This window comes from Schistocerca serialis, chromosome 1, assembly GCF_023864345.2.
Source record: "Schistocerca serialis cubense isolate TAMUIC-IGC-003099 chromosome 1, iqSchSeri2.2, whole genome shotgun sequence".
NCBI classification, from domain to species: domain Eukaryota; kingdom Metazoa; phylum Arthropoda; class Insecta; order Orthoptera; family Acrididae; genus Schistocerca; species Schistocerca serialis.
In genome coordinates this window covers 768,019,563-768,042,102 of record NC_064638.1, presented here as the reverse complement: position 1 = coordinate 768,042,102, position 22,540 = coordinate 768,019,563, and the positions used below count along the sequence as shown (strand labels likewise).

Sequence of the window (22,540 nt, the reverse complement as noted above, 5' to 3'; positions counted from 1 at the left end):
AAGGTATTGACTGCGTCTTGCCGCTTGTGTACTTTACATACGACCAGAATTTCTTTGGGTTTTCTACCAAATTTCGAGACAATGTTTCGTTGTGGAACCTATTAAAGGCATCTCGCATTGAAGTCCGTGCCAAATTTCGCACGTCTGTAAATTTTAGCCAATCTTTGTGATTTCGCGTTCTTCTGAACTTCGCATGCTTTTCCGTTGCCTCTGCAAAAGTGTTCGGACCTGACGTGTGTCACTTTGGATCTGAGGAAATTCTCTCTGGATTCCAGCGGCTATCTGATTTGGTGAAGGCTGCCGGTCTTGCTTACGAGATGAAGGCAGAGCTCACCATCTGCAGCATCGTTGACAGAACCGACTGCGGACCTTTGGTGCAGAGCCGGGTGGAGGGTCTGAATCAGAGGCTCAGACAGTTTTGCGACCATGTTGGCTGCAGATTCCTTGACTTGCACCATAGGGTGGTGGGGTTTCGGGTTTCGCTGAATAGGTCAGGAGTTCACTACACTCAGCTGGCGGCTACACGGGTAGCGCAGGCTGTGTGGCGTGGACTGGGCGGTTTTTTAGGTTAGAAGGCCTCAGGAAAATACGGGGTGGGCTGCAATCTCAAAGAGTGCATGGCAAATACAGGACATGCTTGGATCAAGGAACAGTCGGAATTGTAGTTGTAAATTGTTGTAGTTGTGCTGGGAAAGTCCCTGAGCTTCAAGCGCTATAACAGAAAGTGCAGAAGCTGAAGTCGTTATAGGTACAGAAAGCTGGCTAAAGCCTGAAACAAGTTCTGCAGAAATTTTTACGAAGTCTCAGCCAGTATTCAGGAAAGATAGATTAGGCAGAATTGGTGGTGGAGTGTTTGTGTTTGTCAGTAGTGGTTTATCTTGTAGTGAAGTTGAAGTAGATATTCCGTGCGAATTGGTATGGGTGGAGGTTATACTTAACAGCCGAACTAAGTTAATAATTGGCTCCTTCTACCGACCCCCAGACTCCGATGATATAGTTGCTGAACAGTTCAGAGAAAATTTGAGTCTCATAACAAATAAATACCCCACTCATACGGTTATAGTTGGTGGGGACTTCAACCTTCCCTCTATATGTTGGCAAAAATACTTGTTCAAAACCGGTGGTAGGCAGAAAACATCTTCCGAGATTGTCCTAAATGCTTTCTCTGAAAATTATTTCGAGCAGTTAGTCCACGAACCCACGCGAATTGTAAATGGTTGCGAAAACACAATTGACCTCTTAGCCACAAAGAGTCCAGAGCTAATAGAGAGCATCATGACTGATATAGGGATTAGTGATCACAAGGTCGTTGTAGCTAGGCTCAATACCGTTTCTTCCAAATCCACCAGAAACAAAGGCAAAATAATTTTAATTAAAAAAGTGGATAAAGTGTCACCAGAAGCCTTCCTAAGAGACAATCTCCATTCCTTCTGAACTGACTATGCAAATGTAGACAAGATGTGGCTCAAATTCAAAGATATAGTAGCAAGAGCAATTGAGAGATTCATACCTCATAAATTGGTAAGAGATGGAACTGATCCACCATGGTACACAAAACAGGTCCAAACGCTGTTGCACAGGCAACGGAAAAAGCATGCGAAGTTTAGAAGAACGCGAAATCCCGAAGATTGGCTAAAATTAAAGACGCGCGAAATTTGGCACGGACTTCAATGCGAGATGCCTTTAATAAGTTCCACAACAAAACATTGTCTCGAAATCTGGTAGAAAATCCAAAGAAATTCTGGTCATATGTAAAGTACACAAGCGGCAAGACGCAGTCAATACCTTCACTGCGCAGTGCCGACGGTACTGTTACCGACGACTGTGCTGCTAAAGCGGAGTTATTGAACACAGTTTTCCGAAATTCCTTCACCAGGGAAGACTAATGGAATATTCGAGAATTTGAAACACGAACAGATGCTAGCATGAGTTTCTTAGAAGTAGATACCTTAGGGGTTGCAAAGCAACTCAAATCGCTTGATACGGGCAAGTCTTCAGGTCCAAATTGTATACCGATTAGGTTCCTTTCAGATTACGCTGATACAGTAGCTCCCTACTTAGCAATCATATACAACCGCTTGCTCACCAATAGATCTGTACCTACAGATTAGTAAATTGCGCAGGTCGCACCAGTGGTTAAGAAGAGTAGTAGGAGTAATCCATCGAACTACAGACCTACATCATTGACGTCGGTTTGCAGTAGGGTTCTGGAGCATATACTGTATTCAAACATTATGAATCACCTCGAAGGTGTGCAACGCAGCTAGCTCTTTATTCACACGAAGTAATGGCTGCTATCGACAGGGAATCTCAAGTTGATTGCATATTTCTAGATTTTGGGAAAGCTTTTGACACCGTTCCTCACAAGCGACTTCTAATCAAGCTGCGGGCCTATGGGGTATCGTCTCAGTTGTGCAACTGGATTCGTGATTTCCTGTCAGGAAGGTCGCAGTTCGTAGTAACAGACGGAAAATCATCGAGTAAAACTGAAGTGATATCAGGTGTTCCCCAGGGAAGCGTCCTGGGACCCCTGCTGTTCCTGATCTATATAAATGACCTGGGTGACAATCTGAGCAGTTCTCTTAGGTTGTTCGCAGATGATGCTGTAATTTACTGTCTAGTAAGGTCATCCGAAGACCAATATCAGTTGCAAAGCGATTTAGAAAAGATTGCAGTATGGTGTGGCAGGTGGCAGTTGACGCTAAATAACGAAAAGTGTGAGGTGATCCACATGAGTTCCAAAAGAAACCCGTTGGAATTCGATTACTCGATAAATAGTACAATTCTCAAGGCTGTCAATTCAACTAAGTACCTGGGTGTTAAAATTACGAACAACTTCAGTTGGAAAGACCACATAGTTAATATTGTGGGGAAGGCGAGCCAAAGGTTGCGTTTCAGTGGCAGGAAACTTAGAAGATGCAACAAGTCCACTAAACAGACAGCTTACACTACACTCGTGTGCACCATTCCTAAGTGGCAAACCTTTTTAATTATATGGTAAAGCAAAGAAATGAATGAAGCAGCCTCCAGCTACAGTACCAATATTTTTCAACGATCTCTTGCTTAGCTTTTATTTTAGAAAAAATTTAATATTCTTACATACAATTATATCGTTCTGTGATTCTGGTTGCTGGAGCAGACACATACATTTGTTTTTTAGCTCTAGGCGACATCGTATTATTTCAAATGATGTTTTTATTTTCAATCAAATAAAGAAGGCGACTGTACAAAACTTTTAATGTATTAATTACAAATGTGATGGATCATGATATAAATGAAATTTAGTAATCCTAAAGTTTTAGTGCCAGCAAAGGACAGAGACTGACTGGATGTTCTGGACAAGAAAAAAAACAATGGCAACAAGACAAGCAGTAAAAACTTTATTTAATTTCCATCCAGTCAGATTGTCTTCACTTAGAATAGGAATCCACAGTTCCCAACAAAGGGGAACATGAGATAAGATACTAACATACACACCACAAACTATTTGTAGAATATATGTTTTATGTAGTATATTACGTAATTTTCAGCCACTGTTTCAGTACAGTAATTAAAACTCCTTAATTCATGCTTTACTAAACTTAAAGAAAACAGACTGCATTAGGAGAATGGGGAACTAATTTCCCATTAAGGATGTGTCACTTTGTCACATATAAACTAAAGGCACGATTAATAATTTAGTCAGTCTGTTCTAACATCCTAACTACGGGGCATGCAAAAGTTGCACCATAATTTCAAAACAATTCACAACTTGGAAATTATTACTTATAGAGAACTATGGTTTGTTGTAAAACATTTAGCAGCTTTCAAATTTTTCCTTAGTCCTTTGTTGAAGATTTTACTTGGAATGCATTAAATTGGTGACAGACCAGAAGAAGGCACAATGTGTCATCTGGTATGCAGAATCCAAATCTCTGACAATGGTAATATGAAGTCATCCATGTCAGTATGGGAAGGCATGATTGGCAGAAACAAAGGAACTTTAAAGAGACAAGCAGTGTCAAAGAACATCCTCAACATGGACATCGCCATATGTCTCAAGCACATATCAGCAGAGTGCAATCTGCAGTTCGATGCAGCCCCTACAAAACAATTCATTGTACATCACAAAAATTGCAGGAAGTGCTGCATGACATTTTCTGAGAGGTGGATGGGTCATGATGGTCCCATCGTATGGCCCCCATGCTCTCCCGAAGTCACACCGTTACACTTCTTTTGTGGTGTTTTGTGTACACAACACTAGTCAGTGACATTGTTCCCTTCATGCACGAATCAATGAAGCAATCAAAACTGCCACTGCAGCAATGCTGTCTTGCACATGGGCAGAATTCATAATACCATCTTGATGTTCTACAAGTGACAAGGGAGCACACACTGAAATTCTAGCATAACAGAAAAGAAATTTGGGAGCTGATAATTGTTTTACAAAAATCCATGATGCTTTACCTCTACAAGCTTCGATGATTTTCTTAAATGATAGCAGGATACCCTGTATATTTTTACTGATGTGAGAAGGTATCTATTGCACAACTTATGGTGACAGCTTTACAAGTGATCAGCACAAAACCAAACCATATGCATGTGCAATTACATCTAAGCTAGTAGTTGCAGATAACCAAGCCTGAGGGTGTTTAAGGGCTGGCTGGATGCTGGAGAGGGGACACAGTTTTGAATTATGCCAGAAGCACGTGGTACAACATTCTGTATGGTGCATCAGCCGCATATTCGAGTTGTTACTTTCAGTTATTCATATGTATGCCCTCATAAATTGCGAAAATTTTATTGCTGTGTCATGTTATGGACTCTTAACATTGTTCAGAGAAGTTTTGTGGAGTTTAGCAAACTTTTAATACTTCTAGTTGTGGGTGCTGGTCAAGTGCTAGTTTTTCCAAGAGTTAGCAACAATTGGGCTTTTTATACATAAAGGAATTACACAACTTGGCTACGAGCGGGCATTGACTGAAATCAATGGGGAAAGTTGAAAATCTGTACCACCAGGATTCGAACCCAGGTCTCCTGCTCACTAGGCAGATGCTCTGACCACTGAGCCATCCAGACAGAGTGGTCACTGCAGTTGCACTGTCTATCCTAGCAAACTTCCCATCAGATCCAAATTCTCAACTTATCCACACACTACAAATGTACTGCCCCATGCACATTATCCTCTTGACTAGCAGCATTAGTTTATTATTAAGTATGGATGTACCCTGTGTGTCACATGAGTGTGAACTTCTTTTTGATGATTTCATCAGGCAATATGTCAGAGGACTGGTGCTGTCCTTTATTTTGCTGCATGCACGTGTGAGGGCCTTGAATAGCTTCTTTAGTGCTGTGGGAACCAGCTATTTATTACAATTTTACACAAAATATTAAAAAAAATTATGCCTAGCCCTCCTTAAGTGCATGGTAGTCTGTACTTCTGTCATATTTTATGCCACTGTTCTCTGGGATAAACTTAATAATTAAGGCTATATTAGTTTCTGACAATTCCGGTTAATTTGAATCCCTGCATTATTGCAGCTTATGTAACAATGTCACAGGAATCTCTTCAATATGTCAAGCTGTTCTTGCTCCAGTGATCACAAACATCTTTTTTGTAGTCTGTGGTCTTTGTTGTTACCAATGTAATTTTAAACTGTAAATATTTATCTTAAAATTGACTTCTTGTTATTTTTTAAAAGTTGTTATTTGGAAACATCTACACATCAAATTTCCTGTCTTATGTATCTACTAATTATGAGATATGAGTAATTATCAATGCTCTGGTAGAAACAAGAGTTGAATAATTACCATCCATAACTGATCAGTCATACCCACTACCAGATCCTACCCTTCCAAAGGGTACATGTGACCAGCCTAATGTCACTATGTACAATTATTATAAGTGAAACATTTTTCCACTACTTCAAATGTAATTGGTGTCATGCAGCTCCATCAAGTTGGAGTGATATCAGCCAGGTGTAACTTTTGTGTATCAGCACCTTTTATTTGATATTAAATTCTGCATAAAATAGCAATCTGTCTCTTGTTCAAAACAGAGACACATTATGCTCAAATATAAGTACTAACTCCATTTTAAAGATTTTGAGCAGCTATTTCTAGTAAAATTTCAGTTATCCTTTATTATATAGTCCAAGTTTTGCCATGAACTGTTATATAATAAAAGCTTGGGACCTAAAAACAGCTAATTTATCATAAGACTGATGTTACAGCTTGATTAATCTTATGTAAGACAGCCAATACCTGAGAAGAAAACGTTTCATGAAATTTTCACAAAGTGTTGAAGAGCTTGAGGATAGTGAGCAGAATACAATATAATATCAATTGCCTGTAAGTAAACACGCAGATGGTCCAAGGCAATGCATACCATAAATCTAACAGCAGTAATTTCATTAAAAGATAATATAGAAATCTTATTATTGTCAGAAATTCAGAATCACATTGTGATAATAGTAAAACTTGATCAGAGCAGAATGTGTACAATTCGGAAATCTGCCCAACCGTTGAAGTATTTCAGTCCCGATGCATTCAGTGCACTTTTATATGCTAATTTTTTGTATGAAGCGGAAGATGCCTAACACAAAAACAGAATCCAAATTTTAAGACTTGATTAATAATTCACTGTGTAATGCACAAAAGAGCTTATACTGTACTATTATATACAGTATAACTTAGTTATTCTCAACTCTACAAGTACACTAGTTTTAACACAGAGACTGTACAGCCCTGAAAATGTTGTTAAGAGGCACAAAATCAAGAAAAGAGGTTTGGTGGGACATCAAACCACACAGCTCTGCGCAACAATGAACAAGTTATGTGCAGCGTTGGCACAGCAAAGGAAACGGTTCATTGGTGAGCACTCCATTGGCATGTCTCATTTTCCACTATTATTGACACGCATGGGTCGACACTTGAACATTGGTGCACACCTATGAACACTCCACTGCAATCTGCATGAATGAGTGAATGAGGTGGGTGTTGTACCATTAAACAATGATTTCACCCGGAAAGGTCAAGCATTTAAAGGAAATGCACTACCTGCATTATTTCCTGCCGGTTTCAGTTCACTAGTAGCACTTAAAGTGATAACATGATGCCAAACAAAAAGTGAGTTGCTAACACCTAACAAAAAGGTTAAGATAACAGACACAAGTGAGAAAGACAAACTCTCTCCACATGAAATAATAATGCGTTTAAGATGTGGTAAAATACAAGTTTATGATACTTTAAGAAACATGGATAATATATGGGATGAATGGATCAAAGGGAACAAAGAAATGAAAAGGAAGATGAATAAAAGGGAAAATGAAGAAATTAATGAGATAGTGTAGGAATGGTTCAAATGTGCCTGGGCAGAAAACTTAACTTTGTCTGGACCCATGTTGCAGATTGAGACACTGAAAGACCTAAATTGCTTGTAAATGTGGAGGTGAAGGCATCCACAGCATGGCTGGACAGTTTCAAAGCTAGGCACAACATTCTGTGAAATGATGTGTGCGAGGATGCTAAGGATTTGCAGGAAAGTGTAGCAACAGAATGGAAGACAATATTGTACAATCTAATTTCAAATTATGACCCAAAAAACTTGTTCAATGTCTGTTATCGTGCACTGCCTTCAAAATCTCTAGCAATTTGAAGAGAAAAGTGCACTGGTGCAAAAATGTCTGAGGAAAGACTCACTGTACTGCTGTGTAGAAACATGTTAGGTGAAATGGAGAAGCCATTGGTGATTGGAAAGGTGGAAAAACACGTTGTTTCAAAAACATAGACATCAGTAAGTTTCCAGATAGATGATGAAGCAATAAAAGGATGTGGATGGTGAGTGGTCTTACGGAAGATGGCTGATCTCTCTCAATGCCAAAATGAAGAAAGGAGATTGTGAAGTTTTTCTTTTCATAGACAATGTAAGCTGCCACCTGAAAGTCAAAGCTAGTAAATGTGAATTCAGCTTGGTTCCCACCAAATTCAACCAGCTGTTGCATGCATAATCAATGTTATGCAATTTGCAGAATACACCAATTCACCCACATTTTGGAACTATTGTATGGTGCAAAAAATTGAGCAGAAAAAAACAATTTCAATTTTGAACAGGTAATTCAAACAGATTTCCCTCCTCGATATGTGTCAAAAAAACATGAACTGTAACACAAATAAATGTGGAAATAATATGTATGTACACACAACATAAACAAATTTAAAGTTAGAATAAAAATACAGAAATGCCATATTGTTCGTGAATTAATGTAAGTCTAGTGTTCTATTGTACAATATACAGTATATGAAAACCTACTGTACAGGAGTGAAGGTAAATAAATACATGCATAATTACAAATTTACACTTTTATTCACGATACCTGACATTTTATGTAGCGTACTGAATTATGCGTGATACGGAAACTTGCCCAATTTGGGAAATTAATTTGATGCCATGCGATTCCGTTTTGAGCAAGTTTTACTGGAATAATAATAATAATAAGCAGAAGAAGAAGAAGAAATTATGCCTCATACTACTTAAAAAGAAATCACTGAGTATATGCACTATGTGAACGGAAGTATCAGGACACCTACTAGCAGGCAAAATATGGAGGTGGTGTCCACCCCTCACCTTTATGAAAGCTTTAACTCTTTTGGGGACACTTTCAATAATGTATCTGAATGAATGGAGGAATGGTAATTTCTTCCTCAGCAGGTGTTGAGGCGTTCTATTGGGTTCAGGTCAGGACCCTGAGTAGGCTAGCCCATTTCAGCAATGTTATTGTCTATGAACTATTGCCTCGCAGATGTTGCTTCATGACTGGTCTTGATTTAGGGGTGGTTGTTCTTTCGCATTTCCATTTCACAATCACATCAACAGTCGACTTGGGCAGCTTTGGAAACGTTGAAATCTCCCCAATAGATCTGTTTCTCAGAGGACATCCAATGACTAGACTACATTCAAAGCCAATAAGCACTCCTGATCGACCCATTCTGCTGTTACTGCTTCTCTACTAACAACACAATAACCACCCCTACTAACAATACAATAACCCCCCCCCCACCTCCCTTTGTACTGGTAGGTCTACCTCTTGCGATAGCTGGTGGTCTACTCTAGTCTACTCTACATTACAAAGAGGTGTCCAGATACTTTCGTTCAGATAGTGTATAGAGCAAAGTTTTCCAAACTCCTACACACTCATTTGGTTGTTCACATAAGCCAGCATAAAAAACCATTAATACATCTAACATCTGTATTTATCTTTTCATGTTTCTTTCAATACATTTTAGAAATATACCAATGCAAAGCTACATGTTATGCCATTACGAGACAAACAGCACAAAATAATGACACCAAACAAATGGCATGAATTAAGAATGTCATTCGTCTTAACATCTAACAGGGCAAAAACATTCTTTTTTCCACAAGTTGTAATATATAATTCACAACTGTATAAAAGAGATAATCTCTTCACTCTCTCTAAGCTTTAAGGACTTGTGACTACTTAAGTTAAAATACCCTCTCCCAATTTAATTTTCACTGTAAACTTTTATCTTTGTGGCATCATTTATTGAACTCTTGTTATCCAGTGTTCCATCCAAACATTTAGTCTAATTCTAGTTATTCACTGTTTGACTACTTTCCGTACAGGCCTGTTCTCTCCTCTTTGTCCTACACAATAAAGTCCAACAATTTATACTTTCCTAAGTATATACAAAAGATAAGAGATTACAATCATACCATACCCGAACAGCCTGCTCCAACTAGTACTGGTGTGTTTGGCATCACACGGATGACACGAGCACCTGGCACAATCCTATGAATTTTCTGAAAAATTTATGCTGTGTTACAGATGAGTCGACGCAATGAAATGTGAACATATGCAAATAAGATTATAACAAGTGCAAGCAAAAGATGTGACAGAGTACGGAGAGATAAGAAATCTGTTTTCCGTTTCATCATTTAACGTCACCAGAAATTTCATTCCTTAATACACTGAAGTCGCACTTAGTCTTTGATTTCTGTCCAAAACACATTTCTCAGCAGCCATTTTCGCTGGGTGTAAATAAGTCTCCTCCTTATAACCTGATAAGCTTACATATCACATGTTGCTGCTGGTTCATAAAATCACCTATTCTTAAGTAATAAAAGAGGAAAAACTTAATGGGCAAATAGCACTAAGAAGAGATGTTATAATGGAAACAAAGATAGGTAGATTATAATTGTCACAAAAGGGTGTCAAATGCGCTGAAACATAAAACTGAACTACAAATGTGTGAAATACATGGCGATGTTGCTTACTTTGAAAAGCATGTGATAAATTCTCCAAAACAAAATTAAAAATCTTAAAAACAAATGATATCACACCAATCTTTTGATGCAACAAAGAAAGGACATATGTAACAAATAAATCAACAATCCTACATTCAAAATAAATAAAACTACATTACGAAACACAGTATAATAATAACTGTATTACTTCTATAGAATGTGCATGGGCAGATTCAAGTCGGTTCCAGTTCTGACAGGATTCAGTGTTTCAGTTTGTGAATTCATCTACTACATTCAAAGCAATATTACTTCAGCATATTGCACTGAACTCTGTAATGTCAATTTCCTACACATGTGTTTCATGTTTCACACAAAAACCAAATAATTTTCAATACTTTTTGAAGAGTAGCTTTTGCCACAAAAATTTACACACATTAACATTTCTAAAAATACCACATTTTATATCAAAATCTAAACCTTCTGTGCTACTGTGTTTTAGAATACAATGATCAGTTGTTGTGTTGTAACAGACTTCTCATAGAAATACTTTTCATAATTTTGACCAATAATCTTAACAAAAACAATGTACCTATCTTCATCATCTACCTGCTAGTACAAAATAAAAAATGAGCAATGTTTAACAACCAATTGCACATTTAACTAATATTTACTAATGATTCCCTTTTTTTTAGTTTAATGAGTGACTGCTGAGGGCATTTAATGGGGGCTCTACCACACATTTTATACTGCCTGAGACCACCGGTCGACCTGTGTGATACTAGGTATGAGGTAGACCAAGACAGTTTTATGGGTGCCTGCCATGCGGTCTGCTGAAGGGCTCATTGTATCTCTCAAGTAGAACTCTGGTGCTGGTACCACTTATAGACAGACACCTCAGACGACTACCCCAGCAGATACTAAATCCCCATCTCCTGTGTATGTTCCTGAGTTTTGCTTCAATGTCATCCCCTTTTCATTCTCATCACTAAGGGATGTAGACTGTGGTTCTTAACCCCCACAGAGCTACTTTAAAGGATCTAACACCTTTGTGTAAAACAGCTTCAAACTCTTGATTACTTTACAAATGAATGGACGTTTTAAATATTTGACATTCAGAATGTAAACAAGAAAAATTTTAGATAAGGTTTGAAATTATGTTTAAAGTTTGTCGGAAACCCTGAAGTGCACTAATTCTCAAATACTACATGAATATAGTCTGAGTCACCCCCACTCTCACCCTTTTAGGAGGTAGGTGGCTCCTACCCCCACAGTGCTTCTTTCCAAATATCAAGTGATTTATGTACTAAGTTTGGTTGAAGTCGATACAGTAATTTAGGAGGAGACGTTGAACCTACAAACCTATAGAGGTTGGACAAAAATATGGAAACACCATGAGAAATATACACTTGAACATAAACACAGACACTAGCCAAACCTGCAGGTTGTGCTGATGTACATGACCACAAACAGCATCTGTGCAATGTCCCCAACATGTTCCAAATACCAATCAGGGTCAGAACAGTGTTGTGTGTAGTTGCGTACTAAGTGGATTTAAACACGGTCAAAGTGTTGGCATTCATATGGTACGTGCATCTGTAACCAACATAGCTTGACGTTTCCAGAGATACCACTTTGAAGATTTATAAAGCATACAGGTAAAGCTAAGAAACATCATATGCTAAGTCACATCACTGATGAAAGTGCGCATTGAGTGATAATGACACAGTTATTCGAGAGGACTGTGACAAAAAGAAGATGAAGGCAGGTACAAAATTCACTGCAGAACTGAATGTCATACTTGTTAACAGTGTCAGCACCAAAATAACACAAAGGGAGTTCCAGAATCAGGGAGCTGCAGGGTGGGCTGCAATTCCAGAATCGCTCACCAATCATGCAAATGCCCATAATACAAAAACGGGGTGCTGAAGCCATTAATTAAACTTGGACTATGGAGCAATAGAAGAAAGGCATTTGGCCAGATGAGTCTTATTTCATACTGTTTCCAACTCCTGCCCAGTTTTACGTTCAAAGAGTGAAACATAGTGGTGGTTTGGTGATGATTTCAGCAACCACATGGTGGTATTCTATGGGCCCCATGGTTACTCTGCAAGGTCACATTACTGCTGAAGATTATGTGACCATACTGGCAGATCAAGTCCATCCCATGATACAATGTCTGTGCTACAATGGAGCTGCTGTGATCGAAAATGACAGGGCCCCAGTTCAAACAGCTCACATTGTCCAGGACTGCTTTTAAATGTATGAGGATGAAGTGTCTCAACTCTCCTGGCCACCAAAGTCAACATATCTCAATATTATTGAGCTTTTGTGGTCTAATTTGGAGAGAAAGCTGCGCAATTGCTAACCACCTCCAACACCTCTACCTGAATTTGCTGCTATTTGGTAGGAAGAATGATATAAGATTCCCTCAAAAACCATGCAGTACCTGTACTGAACCATTCAAAGACAAGGAAAGCTGGTTTGGATACCAACAGTTTTCCTATACTGTATCAGGGATAGTAATGTGTTGTGTTTTTGGTGTTACCACATTTTTATCCACCATACACTGAGGTCACAAAAGTCATGAGACAGTGACATCAGCGTGTATATGCTGACAAGGAAAAAAAAATTTCCATGTTTCCCAGTTAAATTACACTTTTTCCCAGATAAAAATACACATTTTCCTAAGTGAAAATATACCTTCTCTGTGTTAAGTGACGGTACTGTAAAACTTATCAATTCTTTGAATGGTACAGTTTTTATATACCACTTGCTGGCACTTTAGGAAATGAAACCTAGCAAAAATATATGACGTTTTGGAAAGATCTTTGCTGTGCAGCAACATGTATGCTGCACATTTTTGTATTACAAAAGTATAAATACGAATTCCACCAAACACAGCACATTAGTTTACGAAGCACTGAAATACAGATTGCGATGCGCTTTTGTCAAGCAATCATAGCTCATGTCACGTTATCTCACCAGAAAATGAAAGTAGCTATTCACAACATACGACACTTATGTGTGCAAGGTGTTTTTTTGTTGTATATGGCACATTTTCTTTGCAACTTATGTTTTACACTGGCCTTTTTCTCTCTTTTATGTTTTATTGCTGCAGTATTATTCTACAGTAGTGGGCTAAAGTAAAATTCTTTGTTAGACTATCAGCTCCTACAAGCTGAAATTACAAAAATTTAACTCAAAACTAAGACAATTACAAAATTCCTGGAATTCTAAAAAAATTCCTAGGTTTTTCCTGGTTTTCTCTCCGATAAAGAACTTCCCAGTTTTTCCCGGATTTCCTGGTTGTCGCAGCAAATATACACCTTGGACATGTACATTTAGAAATGGTGGTAGTATCATGTTCACAAAGTACAAAAGAAAGCAGTGCAGTGAAACAAATTCTGATGTGATTATGGCAGCATGACAGGAACGCGGAATGGTAGCTGGAGCTAGACCCATGGGACATCCCATTTGAGAAATTGTTAAGGTACTCAATATTCTGAGATCCACAGTGTCAAGAATGTGCTAAGAATACCAAATTTCAGGCATTCCTTCTCACCATGGATATCACAATGGCCAGCTGCCTACACTTAACAGCCGAGAGCAGTGGAATTTGCACACTGTTGTCAGTGCTAACAGACAAGCAACACTCTGCAACGTAACCACAAAAATCAATGTGGGACATACGACAAACATATCCGTTAGAACAGTGCAGTGAGATGTGGTGTTAATGGGCTATGGGAGCAGGTAATCGACTCAGATGCTTTTGCTAATAGCACAACGTCACCTGCAATGTCTCTCCTGGGCTTTTAATTTTATCAGCTGGACCCTAGACAACTGGAAAATCTTGGTTTGGGCAGATGAGTCCCAATCTCACTTGGTAAGACCTGATGGTAGGGTTCAAGTGCTACCACAAAGCCATGGACACAGGTCATCAGCAAGGCACTGTGCAAGCTGGTGGTTATATAATGGTGTGGGTTGTATGTACATGGAATGGATTGGGTCTTTTGGTCCAACAGAACAGATCATAGACTGGAATGGTTATATTAGGCTACTTTGAGACCACCTGTGGTCATTCATTCATGGACTTCATGTTCCCAAACAACAATGGAGTTTTTATGGATGACAATGCGCCATGTCACCGGGCCACAATTGTTAGCAATTGCTGGACAATTTGAATGAGTGATTTGGCCTCCCAGATCACCCTACACAAATCCTATCGAACATTTATGGGACACAATCTAAAGGTCAGTTCATGCACAAAATCCTGCTCCAACAACACTTTCACGATTATGGACGGCTATAGGGGCAGCATGGCTCAATATTTCTGCAGAGGACTTCCAATGACTTATTGAGTCCATGCCATGTCAAGTTGCTGCATTATGCTGGGCAAAACGAGATATGACATGATATTAGGAACTTTTGTCATCTCAGTGTATGTACCATACATACATTTTTATAAGATATAAAGATGGCAAGCAGATGTTTCTAAATTTTTAATATGTTGCTGCTAGACAGAAATTTGTGAACCTGCGTTTTTTGTACATAATGCATGGAATGAATGACCACACAATAATTAAGTTCTCTCTGATTCACCTAGAAACATCCTGATAAAACTGAAGACAACAGTCTCAGCAAGAAGTATATAAATTTTCTTGAACACCTTTTGAAATGAAAATTGTTGATCAACTAATAAGAGCAGAATACACTATCAGCAAGGTTCCTACAAACTTAAGCTATGTAAGCACAATAATGAAATAATTCTTTTACAATTAACAGCAAGCACAAATCATTTCAGATACTTTTTTCAGATTCAGTATTAGCTATCAAAGCAACATTAGAACCTGAGTATTTTCTACTTGGCTATGAACTTCATAATGTTGTGGATGTGCAAAAATATTTTTTTCTTCCACTGTTATATTTTAGCAATGGAAGACAAAAATGCATCGATTCTTACATGTATATAACACCACTTCTAAGTTATTGTCAAGGACTGTAAATCTACTGCATAACAATCTTGACACTACTATAACTAGAGTGAAAAAGTTTTTCTTCTTGCTTTAACCATTGACTATACATTGACGACAATGACAACGATGATGATGATTATGATTATAATTAAGCATTAAACGGGGCTAAAGTACTTAGTTATCATTTCCTCAGTTCATAGGAAAAGTGACAAAGAGATTTGTCAGCTACAGGGTCTGTGACCATGTCATAGCGGTTGAAAACACGAGTGGCAGTAGCTCTCTAGCAGGATAGTTAGAAGTGAGAGGAGAAAACAGGCAGCTAAAAACTAACTAGTCACTGAAGGATACACTAAGAAGGGTCATCACAGGAGTACAACTAAAATGAGGCAACAAATTAAAATGAGGTAAGGAAATGCAGACAGTGTAGACTGGAGAGCTAATTATCTTAAACAGTTAGATAAATAAAATACACACACAAAAGTTTAAAAATATGTGACAATGCGGAGGGAGAAAGAAGCCTGAGACCACATGGGGCACCTGCCACAGCAAGAGGTACTCTGTCCACAACCAACCCAGACACCAAACATGAAGGTTTGTTAAATTTTGTTGTAAAATCTGTTTTCCCTCTGGGAACTTAGAACTTTCATAGCTGCTAACCGATCATCCACAAGTATCTAGGTAATGAGGTAAGCAAGTTGACAGCTCATCTCAAACCAGCCAGCAGACCATACTTAACAAGAATATGGGCGGTCGTGAGAGGACTACCAAAGCTGCAATGAGGTGAGTCCTCCATACACTAATGGAACCTGTAAGTAAGTCTGTTGTGGCCTACACACAGTCAGCACAGTACGATGGCAATTTTCTGAGAAACCCAAAGAGAAGTATGCCATGCTTTGGTGGTGCTCTCAATTGCTCTCAGCTTGTTGAAGGTTGTGGCGGCCTGCCATCCCATATCCCAGGTTTTCAAAATGTGATGTCATAGTTGCAATCTTGAGTCTGTGCCTGGTACTCAAAGTTTGTCTCCAGTGATTGCTTTTATACAATTTTGACTCAAGTAGTTGCTTATTTACTTAATTTGTAAGCAAGTTCATTTCCTGGAATACCCACATGGTTCAGTGTCAAGATGAATGTTACTGTCGTACTGGAGTTGTGGTGGTCAGCTAGTAGATCTTGGATGGTAGCAATCAAAAGGTTTCTGGGGTACTGTGATATGCCTGGTATACAGCTCATGGACTCTCTACAAACCAGGAAGTCCTCTGAGGCGAGACTTTTAAGGTACTGCAGAACCCATGATATGGTGTCCAATTCTGCAGTTTATACACTCACACACTCTGCAGAGAATACTCCTCGTGCCCCTTGTGTGTGCAAAAGAAACTGCAGAGAATACTTCCCATGCCCCTTGAGTGTGCAAAAGCAAAACTGGCCCAGTCATTATTTTCAGTCCATTCATGCAGATGCTTGTGAAATATGGATAGTCAAAGAAAACTGAACAGAACAGGCATCAAAGAATGGTGGGATCAGCATTTTTCTTAGGGCCTCAAAATAAGTCCATCTGAATCATAGGACTGAGTGCATACCACAGAGGATGCCGAGAGGGGACTCCATATCACAGACATGAGTGGACTGTTAGAGGTCCTTGCACAGAGCTTCCAATTGTATTCCGGTTGGTCTACCCATTTTTGGGTGATTCGTAAACAGTCTGAATTGCTGGTTGTGAAACAGAGTTGAATAACACGGATGGGTACGCGTCTGACAGACTGTGTCAGTATAGTTTGCCAGTTGCTGGTATCTGACCCTCAGTGGTGGCATACCAGTTTCCATCTGTAGACTATCTACAGGGCTTGTACCAAAAGCTCCATCTGTGTTGGATAGGGTCTAACAAGCTCAGAACTGACAGTGCTGTCAACCTGTAAGCAATACATTGTGACAGGTGGAATAAAATCAAAGCATTTTAGAACCACAAGAGAACTGTGTGGTCTGCGCACCATGTACTGGTGAGAAACCTGAGGGTATTACATTTCCCCATGTAAATTTGCCTTGAGCTGACATACATGAGGGTAACCATGTTAACTTATTGTCAAATATGAGACTAAGAAGTTTACAGTTTAAATGACTTCAAGTAACTGATTACTGAGGTAAAGTTCTGGGTGTGAGTGCACAGTCCTGACTACAAAAGTGTACGACGGACTCTACAAAAGTGTATGACTCAAATTTTCATGGGAGAAAACTGATACCCTTGATTCATGGCCCAGTTATGTACTTTCTGCAAGGCCCCCTGAAGCTGACTCTCTGTGGTGCACCACGATGAAGATCTTTAATACAAGCAAAGATTGTCCATATACTCATACAATGATGGTGAGACCGATGATCCCACTGCAGCCATGATGTCACAGTGATGGCAAAGAGAATTATGGTCAAAACTGATTCTGAGGGACCCCAGGTCCCTGTACACATTTGTCACTAAGAGCCTGTCCGGACCCAGAACAGTCCTAGGGATAGAAAGTTCTGTATAATAATAGGTAAGCAGGCCTGGAGTCCCACTTGTGCAGATTAGACAGAATATGATGGTGCCAGGTGGTATTTTACACCACCAGCAGATCAAAGAACACAGCAACCAATTGTTAGCAATGTGTGAAAGCACTGCGCACTGCAGATTCCAGACAAATCAATTGGTCTGCAGGGGATTGGAATGCCCTAGAGCCACTGAAATTGCGATAAATGTCCTTCGAATTCCAGCAAACAACACATGTCCACAGTTGGCCATTATTTTGAATAATTTACGCAGTCCATTTGTTGGAGAGATTGGTCAATAATTTGTAAAAATTTACGAGTCTTTTCATGGAGAATAATAATACTCTCCCACCACTTGGGTGGGGGGTGGGAAGGGGCAGGGGTTGAGAGGGGATGGTTGTTTGGGGGGGGGGGGGGGGGGGGGGGCAGTGAACTCCCTTACCAGCTAAACAATGAGACGGAAAACCCCAAGAACATGTTTTATGGTGTCATTGCTAAGGTTTTTAAGGATTTGATTATGGATTTTATCGAGTCTATGCTGAAGTGCTACAGAACTCCAATTCACTAAATGAACACTGTGATTTAAGCATGTACATGGTCAGATAAGTAGTTCTAATTTGCCATGCACATCCAGGTCAGGAAGTTAGGACGGTAGTTACTGCATCAGGGAACATGCACGGACAAAACAAATTCGTGGATTTTTCCCCGATTTCCCGGTTAAAAATGCACTCCCCCCCCCCCCCCCCCAACCCCCTCCCCACAACATGAAAACACACTTTATCCAAGGTGAAAATATACTTTTTCTGTGTTAAGCGACAGTATACTTTCCCACTTTCCCTAAGAGCTGTAAAACATGTCAGTCCTTTAAATCTGTAAAGGTTTTATACATCAGCATAGAGCTCCTCAGGAACTTAGAAAATGAAACACAGCATAAAAACAATTTCTTTTGGAAAGATCTTTGATGTGCAGCAACAAGTACACAGCGAATTTTCTTATTATTGAAGTACAAACACGAATTCCACTAAATACAGCGTATTAGTTCCCAAAGCACTGAAATCTAATGTGCTTTTGCCAGCCAATCATAGCTTGTGTCACCACTCTTGCCAGCCAATGACAGCAGATATTCAGAGAATATGACACTTGATGTAGTCAGCCAATGACAAAAAAGTAGCATGAATATATGAATAGGAAAAGTTAATGGTTTAAGTTAATATACATATAGTACAACAACAAGCAAATCTCGGCTTTCAGATGTAATACCAGTCCTTTTTTGCACGTGTTACCCTTTGAGATATAGCAAACACAAATGTGCCAGTAAAATTTTAAATGGCTGGTCTTTTGGGCCAGACATTTTTCTAAGTGGTTGGTCCTCAAAGTATTAAGAACTGAAAGAAAGTCAAACACTTTGTGATTTAAGAAATTCATCATACATTCTCACAAGTAACATAATTCATCCTGCGTCGGAGGAAATTTACTTTGAAAGTGATGCTTCTCAAAAGGCCATTTGCAATATTTTCCCTGACCTATTAGAAATAGGTTTGTTTCAACAGTTGCCACAGAATGCCAGAAAACAGACACTATTACAAATGTGCAACTACGATGACACAGGAAGCCCTTGTTTGGTGTTTGCTCTGCTCATGTGTCTTTCAGTGCATTTGTGTTTGGAATTTCGTGCATAGCAGGGCACCACCCATGACCATGTGCAGCACTGCAGCATGCTGTTGGGAGAGGACGTACAGTGTTATTGTGATTCAGGTAATTGTTTTATCATATCCTATCCAAATAAAGAACGCAAAATGAGAAAGCAGTCCTTGGCATAATATTCATTTCGTAACTGGACTGTAACATATATATATATATATATATATTTTTTTTTTTTTAATTGTACTCTGCAGTATTGTTATCTAGCATTTCCAATTACATTTACATTCCCAAAGCACTGCAAAAAGCTAGTAAGAATGAATACAAATTTCATGCAAAAACAAAAAAACAGTTGTTTGTATATGCCAGAACTAAGGACAATAAGTTTTTCACGACTTTTTCAAATGATATAAAATATTAGCAAGGTTATCTGCAAAGACAGGAAACTGTGTAACTGCCAGAGCCTTGTGGGGAGTTACAATGATAAAACACAATGTGCTGCCAGACTTACAAATTACCGAAGAATGGCGTTCTGTAAATTTAAGATGGAAGCAATACAAATTATGAAATAACATAATGCCTAGAGAAGGTTATTGAAAAATATTGTGTCTCACAGATAGCAGATTTGTAAAATTCTGCTAATCCCATCTATATATTTGTAACAAAACATTTTATTCAATACTACAGGCCAAATTGTCTTACTTAGTCATCTTCTAATGAACATTCACACATGTTCATATGCCTATAGCACTAACAGATCTTGCATCATGTCATAAAAGAAACAGGACATCAGATACTCCAAGAGCACTGGAATTTCGTAAACCATACTAAAATACACAATTTGGCTTAAAGTGGACATTTGTATGTCCAGATTCACACTAAAGTAGGCGCCTTTCTGATATTATGCTTTTCAGTGTGGTTCGGGATGCAACTAAGTCAGCATCAAGATCTTCATCCGTTTATAATGTTAGGTACTGATGGAAAGTGACTCTGGAATCCTGTTCAGCTTACTATGAGGAGAGGTGGTAACTGGCGTATCCCCAAGCTTGTCACAGATCTAACGTCCCTCTACTTGTTTAGCATTCAGTGTTTTGAACAACAAATATCCATTTCTCTTCTTGTATATTGCAGCAACATCTCCAAACCAATCCTCAACATTTTCAATGAAAATCCATGACTTCGTTGTAGCAAACAATTCTGCATCAGTTCTGGAGCTTACCAAGAACTGGGCAGTCTGTCCACCTCCATTTTTCCTTTCCTGACTAACGCCAAGGCATGGCCAAAGATGGAAACGCCAGGGGGTTGTAAGCTTCTGCATAAAAATATTGCTTTGTATCTGCTGAGACAGCATTGCTGGCACAGATATGGATGTGTGTCATTTGTTTCATCGAAGGTCATCCACCCTGATGCCACTCACTCCGACTGGAGGCTCTCCCCATGGGCACCACCCTGCCACAGCACAGGCTACCTGGAATAGTAGCCATTGCCGATAGTCCCAGTGCCCCGGAATGGCCAGGCACTTACTCCTCACATACATGGGGATATTACAGCTCTGGCATCAACAGTGTAATCCCTGCATTATCAGGGGGCTACAACTGTGAGGATACATGATGACCTCCCGCCTGCCCAAAACAGATCAGCTACAGTAGTGGACTGAATGTAAATATAAATCCATTCTAATAGTAGGTGCAGAGATCACAGTGCATGATGGGCAAACTGTCAATGTAAAAGCGTCATTAGGTATAGGACTCCTTTTATTCACCTCTTATGACAGGCAAGGAATAACCACAGATCGATTCTAGTCCTTGACACAGCAGGACTGACTACACATTCTGCAAGGATTTATTACCTCATACACTATTGAAAACACAAATAGATGCTCAGTACTGCTGAGTTACACAAAATAACATTTGAAAAACTATTAGTTTTTTGTTTAGCACAAAACAGACCGAAATGCACAAATAATTACAAAGGAGTGGGAGAGGTCGGCACCTTAAACATGAAAATAACCGATTTGAGATTTATGCAAATCAGTATTAGCCCAATACACAACTAAAACCCATCTTACCTCCTCAAGTACTTTCAATGGCACACCAGCCAACAATGAAACAAAGAGTTTATTGCTGACTGGTTGCTTCAAAGTATTTTTTATGTCCATCAATGCTGCATCCAAGTAAATTGGTTTCATTGCGAGAAATATAACATCAGAGTTTTCCACAACACAACCTGGAAATGATTGAAATAACTGTCAGGATCAAATTTTTCTTGGAAAAAAAAATTTCTATGTCTTACGAGAATGTAAAATGTTCACAGCCATAATTTTCATGTATTACCTACAATCTCCAAAAATCAAGCCTGGATAGTTAAAGGGCATAAATTTTGAGCAACAAACAAATACTAAAAATTTTATGTTGTTATCAAACAAAATGACACAAACATTTCAACACTGTTTAATTCAGTCAATCTATGTTTTTCTTAGCACATATACCAAAATAATATGATAAATGATTTTAAAAAATGAAGTTGTAAGGAAACAACACTCCTATTAAAAGGGTGAAGACAACAACTGGTAATTATGTCACAGCAGAGATTTGACAGAAAAATTATAACAAATCAAAGTAATGGAATGGAATCAGGAAATTTCTATGGCACAAAATAATAATTTTTACACCTTTTGAACCTCATAGCTCGTCACAATGTCATTTATTACATAACTCCAGGTAAGTTCCCTCTGAACATTAATCACTGGAATGCAATATTTATAGTAACAACACTTTTTCACATGATTTAATTGTGTAGAATGAATTACCATCTGAAAAAAGCTGCACAAATATCCAGGCAAATCTTGAAAAGTTTTTAAAGAGATGTAAAACTAGACAACCAGCTTTAAATACTCAAAATAGAAAATTGTGCACACAATAAAGCACAAAAACACAGTGTCCTATGATTACAATACCAATGACTAACAAATAGAATCAGTCAACTCATACAAGTATTTGGCTGTAAAAATGTTCACGAATATGAAATGGAATGATCTCGTGGGCTCAGTTGTAGGTAAAGCAAGTGGCAAACTGATTTATACAAGAATACTGACCAGAGGCACTTAAGCAACCATTCTTCCAGTGCTCCATATGCAAATCGAATGGGAAGAAACCCTACCACAGTACAA

General features: G+C 38.8%; 1 protein-coding gene across 4 annotated transcripts in view; it reads right to left on the bottom strand.

Moving 5' to 3' along the window:
- LOC126482528 (uncharacterized) overlaps window positions 1–22,540 on the bottom strand; it is a 95,040-nt gene that overhangs the window by 30,737 nt on the left and 41,763 nt on the right. For all 4 annotated transcript variants that reach the window (XM_050106540.1, XM_050106541.1, XM_050106539.1 and 1 more), the window contains 2 exons: window positions 21,440–21,597; window positions 9,721–9,802 (listed from right to left, as the gene is read on the bottom strand). In XM_050106540.1, coding sequence (XP_049962497.1) covers window positions 9,721–9,802; window positions 21,440–21,597 — 240 coding nt within the window. The remainder of the gene's footprint in view (window positions 1–9,720; window positions 9,803–21,439; window positions 21,598–22,540) is intronic.